The 16,823-nt window shown below is 34.1% G+C and overlaps 1 protein-coding gene and 2 long non-coding RNA genes across 7 annotated transcripts; 1 reads left to right on the plus strand and 2 right to left on the minus strand.

Annotated features, from left to right (window-relative positions):
• LOC109349692 lies at positions 4,429-6,432 on the minus strand. The gene is made up of 2 exons (XR_002108017.1): positions 6,309-6,432; positions 4,429-4,538 (listed from the first exon to the last, which is right to left on the minus strand). It is a non-coding gene; the product is annotated as an uncharacterized LOC109349692 (long non-coding RNA).
• LOC109349693 lies at positions 4,444-8,308 on the plus strand. Its single transcript, XR_002108018.1, has 3 exons — positions 4,444-4,572; positions 6,679-6,685; positions 8,297-8,308. It is a non-coding gene; the product is annotated as an uncharacterized LOC109349693 (long non-coding RNA).
• On the minus strand, positions 6,878-15,847 carry LOC109349691 (serine/threonine-protein kinase EDR1-like). 5 transcript variants are annotated; one of them, XM_019590602.1, is made up of 13 exons: positions 14,834-15,841; positions 13,115-13,552; positions 12,767-12,870; positions 11,179-12,383; positions 10,994-11,034; positions 10,543-10,611; positions 9,702-9,802; positions 9,067-9,145; positions 8,860-8,958; positions 8,700-8,768; positions 8,283-8,332; positions 7,930-8,106; positions 6,878-7,432 (listed from the first exon to the last, which is right to left on the minus strand). In XM_019590602.1, exons 1-13 carry the CDS (start codon positions 15,287-15,289, stop codon positions 7,300-7,302), a joined length of 3,021 nt encoding a protein of 1,006 aa, XP_019446147.1. In that variant the 5' UTR covers positions 15,290-15,841; the 3' UTR covers positions 6,878-7,299. The 5 variants fall into 5 exon arrangements, with proteins under 5 accessions (XP_019446147.1, XP_019446151.1, XP_019446150.1 ...); XM_019590606.1 differs by having other exon boundaries at positions 13,115-13,571; positions 14,834-14,936; XM_019590605.1 differs by lacking the exon at positions 6,878-7,432 and having other exon boundaries at positions 8,040-8,106; positions 8,700-8,715; positions 14,834-15,847.

Raw genomic sequence — 16,823 nt, forward strand, 5'->3', positions numbered from 1 at the left:
GTAGCAATGTATATATCTTATACATTATTAGTGTAAATATTTTTCTCATAAAAATAATATATAAAAGATCAATCATTATTGACAATATAATTTTTTTTATGATCATACAAACTCATGAAACTTTCCTGAAACTCGACTATTTTATTCTTGGATTTAAATTTGGAGATGCTAGCACATAAATTAAGATAATTTCTTTAATTTTAATAGTCCCTCAAAATTTTTATATGTACTGTCCATCAAAAGTTAGAAAAATCAAAATAGTCCAAAAAATATTAAATATGAGTCAAAAGAATTATTTTTAATATGTTTTAAAACACCTAATAGATATTAATTTGATATTTTTAGTGATTATTTTGAGTTTTTCAATCAGGATCAAATTGGTACACATGAAAATTTGAAGGAATCAAAATTATATTTACTTATAAAAGTGTGAAACTTGTTTTATTAAAATTAAAAATGTAAAACAAAAACCTCAATATTAAAATGAGATGGAAAAAAATATCATTTTAGATTTATATATACATTAAAATATTAGTAATCAAACAATATTTTGATTAAAAAATTGTTATTTGCTAAGCCATAAGAAAAATATAAATTAAGAATGATAAATATAATTATTGAATTGAGTGTAGAATTAGAAAAAGTATGAGCAAAGGTCCAAACCAAACTATTCCAAAAATAAACAAAAATAATAAATGGGAGAGTAAAAATAAAGTGTGTTGTCCCGAAAAATTAAGGTCAATGTATAAATTTTTATAATTATATAAGCAATTTACTACAATAAAAAATACTAAACATTAGTCAGGCCCAACATGTGCGTGAAGTTTACGTTAGAGGCCCAAGATGGTGTGCGTCAACTTTACGTTGAGTTTGTAAGTATAAAAGGCTACTAAGTAAGCACATTTAACATCCGAAGTTGAAAGCATTTATCGTCATTGTTGAACTCTGAGAGAATAGACACTGATGATGAAACGACGCGTTTTACATGAGACCGTGTTGCTTATGGTGTCTTCTTTTACCACCTTCACCATAGTAGGGTTTTAGGGTTAGCAATTTCCCTCATTTCTTCATCTCACTCACCAAATAGTTTAATCTCGTTTCAATAACTCGCGAACTTCAAAGATATCAAAGCAACAGTACGATATTTTATTCACTGTTTAGAGTATTCCCATGCCATCTTCTTTTGAATAGTCATACGCAAAGATGGTTGAACTATATCGTTAGTTTTGTATTCGATTATGCAATTTATAGAAACTATAAAAAAGATGAAGCCTTTATACTTGGATTTGCATTATGAAACTTGGGTTTCGAATCAAATCTTATATAAGGCTATGTTTTTATCCCTTTCTTGGGTTTTATATTAAATTTTCATACTTTTCTTCCTCTGAAACTTGACGATGGTAGAGCAGTTTGGTTTTCTTTATTTAGTAAGCATTTTCAGAAACTCATTTGATGATTACTTCCTTTTCGTTTTTTATTCTTCTTCTCTTATTGTGGCTTTTGCGGAGCAAGAAGGAATCTTGAACCATTTTGGATAACAAAACTAAGACAAGAATGAGGATCCCTATGCTAGTTCTCTTTATTGATTTTCAACATTTTGAAATTCTTTGTTATTGATTTGACGAAAATGGCATTTTCTTTGAAAAAAACACTGTTCCAATTTCCAAAACCCCAAAAATGTTTTTGAGGCAATTTCTTGGGTTAAACTATTTTGTTGGAAAATTAAATTCTGCAAATTGGTATGTATGGTAATGGTATAATCTGAATGTTACTCTTATCGGGTACACTATATGGACTACGGATCTCGTTCTTGATTATTAATCAAGAATTGCTTGATCTTGATTAATTGAAACTATGGTGAAAACTGAAAATTGGCAAGACAAGAAAGATTCTTTGTTCATTATATGAAATTGGATTGTGCCTTTGGCCCTATTTGCCTTTATGAATCCGAATGAGAGCCTTGTCGCCTCAATGAATTTTAAATCCAAATGAGACCCTAATTGTCTTAATGACTTTTAAATTTGGATGAGACTCTAGTTGCCTTGACGAATTTTAAATCCGAATAAGACCCTAGTTGCCTCGATGAATTTTATATACGAATAAGGTAGACTTGATGAATTTTTAAAGCCAGATGAGACCCAATGGATTTCTTATTAGATAATTTTAAATCCTAATGAGATTCGAGTTGCTTGGATGACCCTAAATGAAATTCCACAAGGAATTCTTTTTTCAAAGTGCTAATCGAGATGCTATGCTTGAACTTTTTGAGCCTATACAATACTAATGCAACTGTAGTGAGTTCTTCAATATTAATAATTTTGAATTGGATGGTATGCATTGTGGTTTTGTGACCCACATTGGAGGGAATTGAAGTAGTGTGTTATATTAAAACCACTTAATTTTTCTTGTGTATGACTATATTTTTCAAGCCATCTTTGATTACTAGTTAGACTTTGCTTTCAGCTGTTAGATATATTATTAACTTTAAATGTATACTTGTCAATGCATTACTCCTCTATGCCTGCATCTTATTTATTGCCTGGACCAAATAGTCTTATGTAAACTTACATTTTAATTTTCCATGGATAGTTCTCAGTGATTGATAAATTTCTACTGAATTGTTTGCCTTCTTAAGTTGGAGTTGCCTTCTGTTGGTGGTAATCAATCTAATTATGTTGTGACAATTACCAAAAGGTTGCAATTGTAATTGGTGGCTTGAAGTTGAGGAAAAACTCCTTGTATTAAGAGGTGTCTTGTGTTTGGTTGCACAATTGCTGGAGAATTTCTCACTTTTTAACTTATACACACATAGCTTTGCTTGCATTTTTTATCATTTCTATTGTTTGGTTACTGTTAGATATGAAAGATGTGAAGTATGTGGTAAATTATGACTTCCCAGGATCACTTGAGGACTAAGTTCATCGCATTAGACAGTAGGTAAAACTTGTATCTATGGAAATCCTTAAGGAAAGTGAAGGACATAATAGACAGTTGAGCAGCTTACTATATTTGTTTGATAGTGCTACGGAGGAAATGTGAGTAAGGAATAGAAAAATAAAATCCTTGAGGAAAGTGAAGGAAAACCACAGAGTGAATCAGATGATAAAAGCTTAACAACAATCATTAATTCTCTTAGTGTCTCCTGTTATATACAGGTTGGGTAATAACATGGAGCTCCCTAATATAAGTGGATGTTGTCACCAATTTTGGGGATTGACTTTTGCTGAAGTAGTTCATGGAATGCGATATTTGAGATAAAACAGTACCAAAACAGTTCCAATAGGAAAGGTTGAAAACTATATCGGTAATAGTACTTGAATTTCTTGAAGGAGTACCCTTGTTAGTTATCAACAACTTGAATCTCTCGAAGGTAGCCATATCTTCCTAGGATCAAAGAAATTGATGTAATTATAGAATGGCAACCTGGAGGTGTACAATCGTTGTGTAGTTCTTGTCTATCATTCTATATTTAGCATTTTAACCCTAGAAAATACTTTGTTTTATTTTTATCCTTTAGGATATGGTGAGTCCACCATACTTTAGGTTTTTCAGGACTTACATAAGACTTAACAATTTCTAACAATGTGTTCTTAATACTCCAGAGTTTTGGCCAAATACACATGCAATTTGGGGAAAAGTCTGTTACTGTCAGCTGTTGGAGATTGTGCTTTTAGATGATCATTGTGAGATTCACTATAAATTCAATTGTCATTTTTTGGAAAGAATTTTTTTTTATAAAATTGTTTAGAGAATATTGTAAAAACTAGAGTAGTCTTCTGGAAACATCTTAATATGGGGATAGCATGCCCTTCATTAAGTCTATCTAGTAGTCCCTTGCAATTCATCAATTTGTTGGATCCTTGACAGTTATTGAATTCAGGACTCTGTAGTTAATTCAAAGCCTCCATTATCAAGGTGGACAGAATAATATAAAAGGTTTTGTGCTTTCCACAATGATGCCATTAGTTAGCATCTCTGGAATATGTTTTTTTATTTGCATTGGTATGGTTGGAATATGCTTAAAGGTGAAAGTGTTGGGTGATTACAACATTATATTCAAGCCAACTCTTGCACATTTAGTATCTTATAACAAATGGTAATAGACTTCTCCTACTTGGAATTCTATTGTCATTTCACTCATTTGGCTTGAATACTATCTGCCACATGGAATATATTCAAGCCATCTCTTTGTTATTAATTTGCCTTATTAATGGCTTCTTCCCCATTGTTTGCTTTTTATTTATTTGACTTATTAGCGGGCAAATTTGATTTGAAAGTTGAAACTCCCATCCAGAAGCAGCTATTTGCATTGGCTGACATTTTATGATGGCGAAAGAATATGTAACTATGTTTATATAATTGATATTTGTTTTTGATCAATTCTTTGCTCAATGATCGTGGTGCTTAGTTATTGTTGAAATTAATGTCCACCTGATTGTGGAGGTGCAGGTATGTAGAGAATGGCGATTTGCATCGCAAAAGTATTGTAAAAAGAATGAACGGTACAACGAGAAGTTTGGAGAAAGTTGGTACCTTACCTTATGCTAAAAAATCTCTCAATGGTTTAATATAGTGAAGATGCTATGCTTTTGAGCCTATACAATACGAAATGCAACTGTGGTGAGTTCTTGAATCTTAATAATGTAGAAGTGGATGGTATGCATTCCAAGTTTGTGACCCAAACCATGCAATCTAAAACTTGGTTGGTATGTTTGCACTTTGACACCTTTTATTCAGGATGGGCATGCTGAAGCCTAAGCCTATATAATCATAAATACAACCATTATGAGTTATTTTTACTTAATGTAAAGGTGGATACTATGCTTTGCACCCTTTATTGAGCCTTTGATATCCCTAAAACCAATGGCTGTGTGATTTCTGTTTTCACAATTTAAATATTGGTTGGAATGTTTGAAGTTAGATAGATGACCCTAAATGTATGAATTCTCTGTATTCATAATTTAAATCAGCACAATATGTTTGAGCCAATATGGCCATGTAACTGTAACATGGCTCAAGTGAGGGGATTATAAAGATTAGCATAATGAACCCATGTCTCTGTTGCTAAGGAAAACTCTAGGGGATTTAAATGCTGCAAGGATTTAGAAATCAAACTTTGTTCTTGATTTTTGTTGTTGAGAATTCAAGCAACACAGAATCACAAACTAAAACTACTTAGTTTCTAATATCTTATAGTTTTAGAGTGCTTCCTATACTTGTTGTATTCTGCAATGATCTCATCCTCTAGCAAATAGGTGCAAAAGAATGCTTTGGTTTTCATCAGCAATTGTTACTGAGTGTGCTCATTAAGATTAGAGATTTGTATGGGCTTCAAGTATCCCTCTCTACATCAGCTTGGTTTTGAAGTATTTTTTCTCTATTATTTTACTTTTGTTGGGCTCTTTAGCATTGTTTGTAATGTCTAAAGGCATGTTGTTCTAGGTTTTCTTTTCCTGCATATGGAATTCAATGGTGGTATCTCTGGTAGATATAGTTCGGTTCATGTTAGTCAAGGAGATTACTTCTCATATATAATTTAGTTCCGATAATTTTTCTAGCCAAAATTTTTCTACTCATGTTAATGCCAAATTAATGTTATATTTTATCTTACCTTTAGGAAAGTGAACCAGATGATAAAAGCTTAACATCAACTGTTAACTCACTTAGTGTCTCCTGTTATGTACAGCTTGGGTAATAACAGAGAGCTCCCTAACATAAGTGGATGTTGTTACCAATTTTGGGATTGACTTTTGCCTAAGTAGTTCAAGTAATATGATCTTTGAGACAATATAACGCCAATTGGAAAGGTTGAATCCTCTATCGGTATTAGAAATAATAGCACTTGAATTTCTTGATGGACCATTACAGGTACCCTTGTTAGTTATCAACATCTTGAATCTCTCAAAGGTAGCCAAAGTTTCCTAGGATCAAAGAAATTGATGCAATTAAAGAATGGCAACCTAGAGGTACACAATCATTGCATAGTTTCTGTTTAACATTCTATCTTAGCAAGTTAAACCTAGAAAATATATTGTTTTATCCTAGAGGATATGGTGAATCCACCATACTTTAGGTTTTTCAGGATTTATGTAACAATTACCAATTTGTACGATGTGTCCCTAATACTCCAGAGTTTTGGTGAAATACACATTGAATACGACATTATATTAGTTGACACTTGTACTTGAAATTCTATTGTCATTTGGCTTGAATAAAAGCTATCATATGGTTATATAATTGATATTTGTTTTTGATCCATTCTTTGTTCAATGTTGGTGGTGCTTTGTTTCTTTTGAACTTTTATGCACCTGGTTGTGGAGGTGCAGATATGTAGGGAATGATGATTTGCATCAGAAAAGTTACTGTTAAAAGAATAAAGGTACACAGAGAAGTTTTGGAGAAAGTTGCTACCTTACATTATGCTAAAAATATCCACATGGTTTAAGTCTAAGAAACCAGAAAATGTTTTATTGAAAAACTAAAGAAAAATTAATCTGTTTGAGCTCAGCATAACTGATTCTATAAACAAATCCTATTTGATCCAAGAAAAAAACAAGTGAAACCAACTACAATTGAATACTGACACCTATGCTTTTGTTAGCATATTTGTGTAAGCATCATTACTTTACATGATGTCAAATAGAAAACTTCTTGTAAAATTGTTTTTATACAAAGTAGATAGCAGGTCGAACTAACAAGATTGCTTTGAATCCAAGTGTTTATATCCAATGTAGTATGCATAAAAAGAAAAAAAATGGAAAGTTTATATCATTATTTCAAGAGCTTTCAGTTACTTCCTCCCTATATGTAATATGCCATATGCTATACAAAACAGAAGGTACTCTAAATAGCTGAAAATAAAAAAGTAGTCCTAGTATGACATAGGTATAACATTTCCATATAATGCAAATGGACTCAAAATTTAATACAATTTCCCAATTTACAAGGTCACTGAATACAGCACCAAACAATTTTCACTCATTCTTAATCCTTTCTTCCTGTTCAAGTTAAAGCTGCTATGGACATCAAAATTTAGACGTCGATTACAACATTTTCCAAAGAATTTTGTACAAACAAATGCCACAACCCGAGGATGGCGGCACTGAAGATCACCGAGGAAAACAAGGAAACAAACACTGAAAAGAAGAAAGGAAAAGGAGTGAAAGGAATCACAACCCTAGATGAGAATGGTCTTTGAACCAATCACCTTTTCTCATCCCAATTGGCATATACTCTACAACTTGCTCTCACATTTTTAGCAGAAAGATGAAAAGATTTGGTTAGCTGTAAAATTGTTTCCTATCCTGCAGCGTCTTCGGCAGCTCTTGATGACTGAGCACTTGGTCTAGGCACTTGAGAACTAGTAATTGGCTTCTGCAATGGCTTCAGAGCAGTCATGATTTCAGCAAATGTTGGTCTCAACTTTGGATCTCTATAGCACACAAAAGTAACATGTTTAGTCATATATCTTATTGTAGCAAGAGATTCTTTCACAAGCATATAGTCATCACATGCACTAACTGAAAGAAGTACATCACCACAAATTTATATATCCACAACCATAAAAGCATGTTTATACCCTTCAAAAGGTCATATTCATATGTTCTGCATATATTTGTGATGAAACATTTGAATAATATTATATCTCCAACTGTTTCACCACCTAAACTCTCTCTTTGATGCACCTCAAAATGGTAATACATGAACATCCTAAACAGAATAAAATGTCATCCAATGCACGAGGTGGCTCTCACTTAGCGGGCTCTAGGCTGGGTAGATAAGTTTTGAAAAAAACTGTTGTAACAGAATGGAAAGAAAAATTTCTCAAACTGTTGTAACAAGCAATATTTTGTCTGCTTCGATGAAACAATGTAACATATTCAAGTCTCGATTCAGAATGTAAGGATAGAAAGAAAAAAATACACTCACGTCTGCCAGCATTGCCTGATAATATCTGCAACAGCAGGGTCTATATCATCTGGAATGTCGAGACGACGATGTTGGAAACCCACAGCACCAACAACTTGCATTGGATTCATTCCTCCCCAGGGTTGCTGCAAAGTAGAGAGCTCCCATAATATGACCCCATAGCTATAAACATCACACCTACAAAATGAATCACAGCTTATTATATCATAGCAAATGCAGTTTAAAAAGTGGCACAAACCAATGAGCAGATAGGTTTGAGATAGTGGAGCCTCAGAAAAATAGTACACAGAATGTTAAGTAAAGGAATACAAAAGAAGAAGAAAAAAGGCAAGGCTTTTAACAATGTAGATTACTTTTCATCTGAAAGCTCATTTCTCAACACTTCTGGAGCCATCCACTCAGCCTGAAATATATTAAACATAATGAAGTAACTAATATATTCAGTTGCAGTGAGTTCAAAGCTTTCTTTCATCAATGCAGACAACAGAATGATAATACAAGAAAATGAATGTCATAAGCAATGCCAAAAAATTAGGAGCTCCAAAATTACAGTACCTAAAGGCAATAGGAAAAAGTGCTATCGAAATTTATAGGGCTGAAAATTTGTTAACATATATAAATGTCTGGGTTTGTGTGAGTACACATAGAAAGATTTCATTTAAAATATGTAACAACATGAACAACCAAACAAGAGGATGGAGAAATAAATAAATCAAAAGCGACGGATAGACAGCAGTTGGACTAAAGAAATAAAAATCATGATAGCTTACTGTTCCTGCAGTTGATCTGGAAGAAAGAAATGTACTATTCTTCATTCGCGATAGACCAAAGTCACAAACCTGTTCAACAAACAAAAAGATATCTCACTGCTTCAGCAAATAGCATTCAACATGTTATCAAGTAATGTTAACCGTAAGATTCAATTGGCACCTTTACAACCCAGTTTTTGTCAACAAGAAGATTCGGGGACTTCAAATCACGATGCACTATCATTGGAGTGCAATTGTGCAAATAGTTCATTCCTCGAGCCTGGATAATAAGAAGAGACAGGTTATATCATGTGAGATTCGGTGATTATTTTCGCAATAATTGGCTGAATGAAGATTCACTGCAATTAAAACATAACAAGATCCCTACAGCATCCAGGGCCATCCTCAACCGCCTTCGAACATCTAATTGATTGTTAGGACGGTGAATTAATCTATACAAACTCCCTCTGCAAAAGATTATCTACATATCAGTATTTGAAGAATAAAAAAAATAATATCCCCCAGAATGATATTGATCATATATATATATATACACACACATCTCCGTTGTCGAGTTTCGAAATCAAGAAAGTATTGTATACAAAATTCAGCTGGCTTTATATCAATTGCATGTGAATTGTGTATTTGCAAATGCATGCCTATAGTTATCTCCAACTATGCAAGTTCGCAGCAAGAATATTCATGAATTAGAACATGTAATGGATTGTGCATAATCACGAAATATTAAAATTGAATCAGTAAGTGAATTTGAGAGTTCTATTTTACCAACAAAAAAATCTCAGTGGATCTCTGTTATTAATTTCCAATATGCATTTTAGCCACATCATTTAGTAAACCAATTAGATGTAGCATTTTTTGTTTGTCTTACAGAGGAGTATATTGGTCTATTTCAATTTTCATTAGTTGCACTAACAGTGGTAGCAAATATTAACTTCCAAAAAATTGTAAATCTGCAATCAACAGTTTTCTATGAAGCTCAGGAGATGAAGAATTTCAAGTTACCTGGGAAGAAATTCAGTGACAATTGAAAGATTTGGTGGTCTAGTTACAGCTCCCATGAAGAGAACAACATTTGGATGCCTCAGTCTTTTCATTATTTGGACCTATATCATAAATTAAATAAGCACTTCCATAATAGGAAAAGGGTTCAATTTGATGATTGATGTCAGATAATTGTCCTAGTACTTTTGCACTTTAGTTTAGTATAGTTTGATAAAAGACTCATTAGTAATTAAAAAAATAATTTTTGGAGTTATTCATATGGGCTAAGACTGGACCCAGAAGGCGTTGGTCTAGTAGCGTAAGGCCCACTAGATCCCCAGAAAAACAAAAAAGGCAATGGTTCGATTCCTATGAACGACACTTGTTGGGAGAGACAATGACATACCCTGAAAGTAATTAGTTCCTTACCCAAAGAGAGAGGGGATATCCTTGGTAGTATAAAAAATATGGACTAAGACTGGGTATGGGAACCTGTACACATCTATCTTCCTAGCATCTTCAAGGTGAAAGCCAAAAAATAGGACACCACAGTAACCACAAAGGTATAAACCCACTAGGTGGGCTCAACTATAAGTAGATTGATCTATTGATGTCGTTTGGCTCTAACAATCTTTTTATATATTAAAATTTCGCTCGAACTAAGGTCTTTTACTGCTCTCTCCTAAAGTTTTCTTAGGTGATCTTCTACCCTTTTAATTGGACCATCTTCCATTTGATCCACTTTTCTCACTAGAGCCTCAATTGATTTTCTTATCACATGATAAGAGCTAGCTGTATTAGGAGCATAAAAGAGTAGAAATTGCAAAGGAAGAAACTGTGAGGAAGTAGAGGTGGCTTTTACCTCACTTTTGAACTCTTCAAGTGATTCACCGTAGAAATCTTGATCAAGAAACCTCTTTACAGCAACTTCCTGCAAATCAAAGAGCAGAAACATGCTGTAAGTATAAAAAATCTATAATCTACAAACATTATAGGAAACCACCCATAAAAAACACTAACAACAATAAGTGAGAGGTGGTCTAGTAAGATAGCAGTAGATGTGGCAATAACATTGATGATTATTTTGTGCAGTCAAACAAGAATCTAAATCCTAATAATTGAAACATGTTCAGTTAAATTGGTTATATTTTATAATCTGTAGCACTTGCGCATACACAGTTGCGGCATTGAAGCATTAATACTTAATAGTTTACACTTCATTGCGAACTAAATAAAAAAGACGCAAAACATATGCAGGACGGCAGGACCATAGCTATTGCAACTGATTGGGTTCATGGATATAAGAAACTTACAGTTCCATGTCGTTCACCTCGATACACTTCCCCATATGATCCTGCATGCCAAACATAAGCCACAATAGTTGCAATTAAGTCTTTCTATCTTACAACAGATAAAAAACAAGTGCTTCTGTACATAGTAGCACCATCTAAACATAGGAATGTAAATGAGTCTTTATAGAACAATGTTCGGTTAATACCAAGTCCGATACGCTCGCCCAATGTGATTTCCTCCCATGGAATGTCATACTCAGCAACATCATCTAGCGCGGATTCAGATCTTGTGCTCTCATTACCTACTGATCTATCAGATATTCTCTCGCCTTCTGAGTTTGCTCCCAAAGCAATATTCTCTCCTTCACCGCTAACTTTCGGCTCATAACCAGCACCATCCGTATCTCCATCACTCTGACTGCCGTGGTCATACTGTTTACTGACAGCAGCAGTAGTTGCTACAACAGCTGCAGCTGTAGCAGCTGCTGCTACTGGAATCTCAATATTTGATTCAGTGTTTGACTTAGTCACAGCAACAACCATAGAAGATGCAACAACAGCAGCAGCTGCTGCTGCTGCAGCAACCGGTACATTTTTCCCATATTTTACCAGAGTTGCTTCTTCCTGAGATGGTATGTGCTGTCCGGAACTTGCCCTTGCTTCAAGAGGAAGGCCGGTTCCTAAACCTTCTATGGGCTTAGAATGTTCAACCTGACTGCTTGGACTTGCTTTGGGATGAAGTCTGGGGTGAGGCAAAGGAGGCAAAAATAAAGCCTTAGTTTCTTGATGAACACTTCCCTGTTTATATTCATCTTTTTCTTCAGTTGGAAAACTGGCCTCGGATGATGAACCTAAGTTGTAAATTTCAGAAAATAAGTTTGCAGGAGCAACAACACCACTTTCGAGTAAAACATCATGAAGTTTTTGAGCTAGGTTCGGGTTCTCCTTTGCAGCGTCAATCATATATTGTGAAACATCTTTGACTTTCATTCTACGTACTGCGGGGGAACTGATGCCTTCAGTCCAAGAAGGAGATCTTCCATGCATATATGGATAATTAGGTCGGCTAGGAGATTCACCCACTACGATCTTCTCTGCATTCGTATTATTTTTTAATTCACTTGATGGTTTCTTTAATTCTTCCTTGCTTGTAGCAGGCTTGCTTACTTCAGGTTCTTTCTCAGTGTATGCAAGATGTTTTGATCTGTTTCCTTTATCCGGTGTCCCGAAGTCCAAAGTTTCTTCAGACAAACTTCCAACTCCGCTGCTGAATGATGCTATATGGGAGGAATCAAAGTCTCTTGATGAATGACTGGCTACAAAAGAAGATTCATCATACTCGATAAGTGACCCAGTTGCATCAGTTGGAATAAGTGTTCCAGGGTCTGCCATTAGGTCAACAATGTACTCTCTGAAATTCATGCAACCGCAAGTTAAAAATACATAATAGTAAGGCTGTGTATGTATCTCCTACTTCAGAAAGTTACAAAAAGAATGAGAGAACATTCAGCTACAGAAAATTTCAAACAATTAATTGAAAAAATCAACAAAATGCTAAAAGAGAAAAGGTAAACCAAAAGACTAAGACACTAGTAACAAAATGCAGCTTCTAGTTTGGAATAATATAAGATAGAAAGAAGCATTGGAGTGATTGAGTACCGAAGACACTAGTAAAGAATGAGTGACACACGTGTGCAGAAAAATATGTCTCGATGGCCATGAGGAAAGAGCTATATGTAAACAAGTTCTCCCAATTTGCCTATGTTGCCAAAGTTCAACACTAATAGCAGTTACCTTCCATCATCAATTCTGACAAAGTTCATTGCCACATCATCTGAACCAGTATATTGCAGTCCTTTCACCAACCGGCACGGGATGCCCAATCTATCAGCTAATACCTACATTTAACAAAGAAAATATAGTTTATTGCATTAAGCATGGAGTTTTTTTCAAAAATACAGCAAAAATCTCATTGCACATGCCACATGGCATGGTCATGATCACTCATTCTCTTAATATTATCTAAGAACTTTATATCCCTAATTAATGTTACTAGAGAATTCCACCAACATTTAATTACTAATGCATGAGATCATTCTTAGTTGAAATGCATATCAGAAAATAAAATGTTGGGACAAATACCTTGAATAACAATGCACGATGTCGAGCCAATCCAATGGTTAGTGATCCAAGTGGCAAAACCATGCTACCAAGGGTTGCTTTTAGACTGTAACAAAGACTCCGCCATGCTCTAGTCATGCTTGCAGGATCTTCAACAGGTCCACCCATATAGTCGGACACTAATATTGCAATCTTGATCACCAAATTACTATCTATGACTACTTCAAAATCTGTTTTTAACTCGCCTGCCAGTTCTAGCGCTTTTCGCTCAAGTTTCAACAAATTGGAATCTGCAGCCCTATTGACCAAGACTGCTTCCCATGTGACACCATCTGAGGTTGGTGTTCCTTGTAGATCTACTAGGGAAGGCATTCTCGCTGAAGTTGACTCAGTTAAGATCCCATAAAGGTCATAGAAACCATCCGAGACCTTGTCATCATAACCAAGAGCATTGTAATTCTGTGAAGCATGGATAAATCTATCATATGAGATAAGTTAGAAAGGAATATAAATTGGACAAATTAGAGTAAAGCAACCAATTCACATATAATAAGTTCATTTAATGCCGGCACTGTTCAATATTAGAAAAAAGTTTCTGAGAATTTGCTTGAGTGAATCCGAAAACTATACAGATTTTGAGGAAACCAGCTCGGCAAAGTATACAACCCTAGCCGATAAATTAACAATATGTTTGACAAGACAATTGAAAATTAGAAGTTAAATTGTGAAAGTTCATCTTCTCACTAATTCAAATCTAAATAACTAACATTCATTTTCTGAATAAGTCATTTGATCAAAGCAATCATAGAATCTTGAAAGGAAGACCGCCCTTGAATGACATACAAAGATCTAAGAAGCATTTTCTTTTTATGAATTCCTAAGAAGCATTTATGGTATAAGTACTTAAATTCAACCTTTACTCCAAAGGAAGTTTCTCATATCTTCATACCAAGATGCTGAACATTCTCTTTTAATAGAGTAGTGCTATTTAGTCCGAAAGAACTTCTACGAATATGACATCAAACTGAATTGGCAGTAAAATAAATGGGGAGAAAAGGTAGGAAAATGAGGAACAGACGATAATGGAAGGACATTACTTCCTCAAATTCTCTTAGCTAAACATTTACAAATCCGCTTTCGTAAAATTAAGCATTTTCCTATTTTTATAATTCTACATCATTTAATGTCCAGGAATGAAGTCAGATATGTCCAAAATCCAAGTAAACAAAGCATCAGAAATATGACTGCAGTCCTAGCCACTATAAAACACCAATCACTTATATGAGCAAATGTTGCTGAGTGATAAAGGTATTTCCAATCTAAACAGCATTGCTTAAAATGCTATTAACATATTTAATAATGCACAAATTCTACTAAGATTGCACTCTGATATCCATGTCATTTCACAAGGAAAGAAAGTTTAAAGGAAAAAAGCCCTCATGAGTTAGGTCAAACGCAATATAAACACAGACCGAGATCCTTTCCTTTCATAAATTTCCCCTCTCTTCTTCAGACTAAGATCTATACACTTAATTACAACTCCATGCTTCAGATTATGCAAATGAAGCACCATCACTGCATCCAAAATTTCTCCACAATATTTCAGAAACCTCGTATAGTGACACGATAATCAAACTTATGCCTTCCAATTTCTTTTGTTCTAGAAGCACCATCATGAGTATAACAAGTACTTGACTTCAACCTAAAGTCAACGAACATAAAGTGAGTACAGTGACTTACCCAGTATCGGTATGCCACGACTTCAGCTGGTGTATTATCAGGGTCACAAGATCCTAAACTGATCTGCTTAACAGCTTCAATCTGAACAGCCTCAGGATCCTCTTTTGCACTCATCTCCAAAGCCAATTGTATCTGATATTCTTCTTCCACTTCAGGATCCCTTGAACTGCTAGACCCCGAATCGTGCCTCATCGAATCAGAAACAATATCCAAACCAACACCACCACCACTGCTCACTGCATCAAATAGTTCCCCTCTTTCTCCTATAGCCAAGTCAGGAGATGGAGGACTTTGACTTTGCCTATTAGAAACTGAATGCAACCAATTTGAAATCTTCTTAGGAGTAGATGAACCATCATTGGACTTGTTTCCCCTAGATGAAGTAGTAGACCCTTGTGCTGCTGCATCTTCTGATTGGTTAGACATGATATGAAGCTTCTTAAGAATGTTCTTCATATCTTTTTACTAAGCTATAGTAATGAATGTTAAAGAAGTGGAAACATTTCCAATTTTGTTTTACACCAAGCATCAATCTAAGTCTTAAAGAAAGTTATTAAAAAGTAACCCTTTTTATAGCAAACAACTCCAAACTCCAAACTCCAGAAACCAATACAATCAAATCCAAAGAACAACATAAAACTGATTCAAGCAAAAAACTTTACATTAAACTTTCTCAATCAAGGTGACCCTGAAGCTTGAATTGAATTGTAGTAGTCTCTTATAGACCAGACAACACTGAAACATCCCAAAAAAACACAAGCAGAAGTTATGAACCATACATAACCTTAAGGAATCAGGAGAACCAAGATCAGTGAGGACCCATATAGAGAAAAAAATGAAGCTTTGTTTGAGTTGAATGATGCAGAAGCACAAAAATGGAAGAGACAAGAGAGTTTTGAACATAACATTAAAGGGTGGCAGCTAAGCAGAGAGACAAAGACAACAAGTGGGAAGTGTGGGGACCACACAGAATGACCCACTTGAGTTGAGGATCAGAAGGATTTCACACTCCCACAAGGAAAAAATAAGAGCGAATTTAGTGGTTGGGAGCATTACCAACTTGGTTTATTTCCCTTATTGTTTATAGTAACCAACTATTAATGTTACCAAAACACACTAACATGTATATTAAACATTTTATGCTTAGTTTGTACCACTTCTTATATTATTAACCTATGATTTTCCTTCACACAATTTTTTTTTAGCTATTATTGATTATGAAATATTTCTTGTTTTTTTACCAAGCTTAAGGCTAAACCAATAAGACATTGGTTTAGTGGTGTATGATATCACTAGACAAGATTAGTTCTTTACCCAAAATAGTGAGGATGTCATTGGTAGTATGAAAAAATATCATATCAATGAGATGTTGGTTTAGTGGTATAATGTTTCATTGAATCCTTAGATATATTACTATTTCAAAGGTTAAATATTTGATTTCTATAAACGACACTTGTTGAGATGAATATTCACACATTTAAAAAATGATTAGTTATTCATCCACAAAAAGTGATATACTATTGGTTAAAAATATATGAGGTAATCCTTTTGACACATTTTCTTTAATTCATTTCTTGTGGGATTCATAAAATCATATGAATTCATTTTAGTCAATACATTCTATCATTAGTTTGGATTTATTAGAGTTAAAATGATTGCATGCAATCTTAATCATAAAAAAGTAATTTAGAAATCAAGCAAAAAATTATTATAAATATAACTTGAGAAAATTACAAGCCATTAAATTTATGATCTAAAGTCCTCTCAGCTGATATATTCCTTCAATATATTTTATGTAGAAGTGAAATATGTACCCAATAATAAAGTATGTAAATGAAAAAATATAAAAAATGTTACTAACATTTCTCATTTCCTATTCATGCATGCATGTGTACTATATTTATTTCCTTTTATTATGATTTACTTTTGCGTGTATGGTTGTGTGTGTTTTGAGGAGTAGCAAGTGGTAGCATGAGTTAGTGTGTTTGTG

The sequence above is a fragment of the Lupinus angustifolius genome, chromosome LG06 (genome assembly GCF_001865875.1).
Source record: "Lupinus angustifolius cultivar Tanjil chromosome LG06, LupAngTanjil_v1.0, whole genome shotgun sequence".
Lineage (NCBI taxonomy): Eukaryota > Viridiplantae > Streptophyta > Magnoliopsida > Fabales > Fabaceae > Lupinus > Lupinus angustifolius.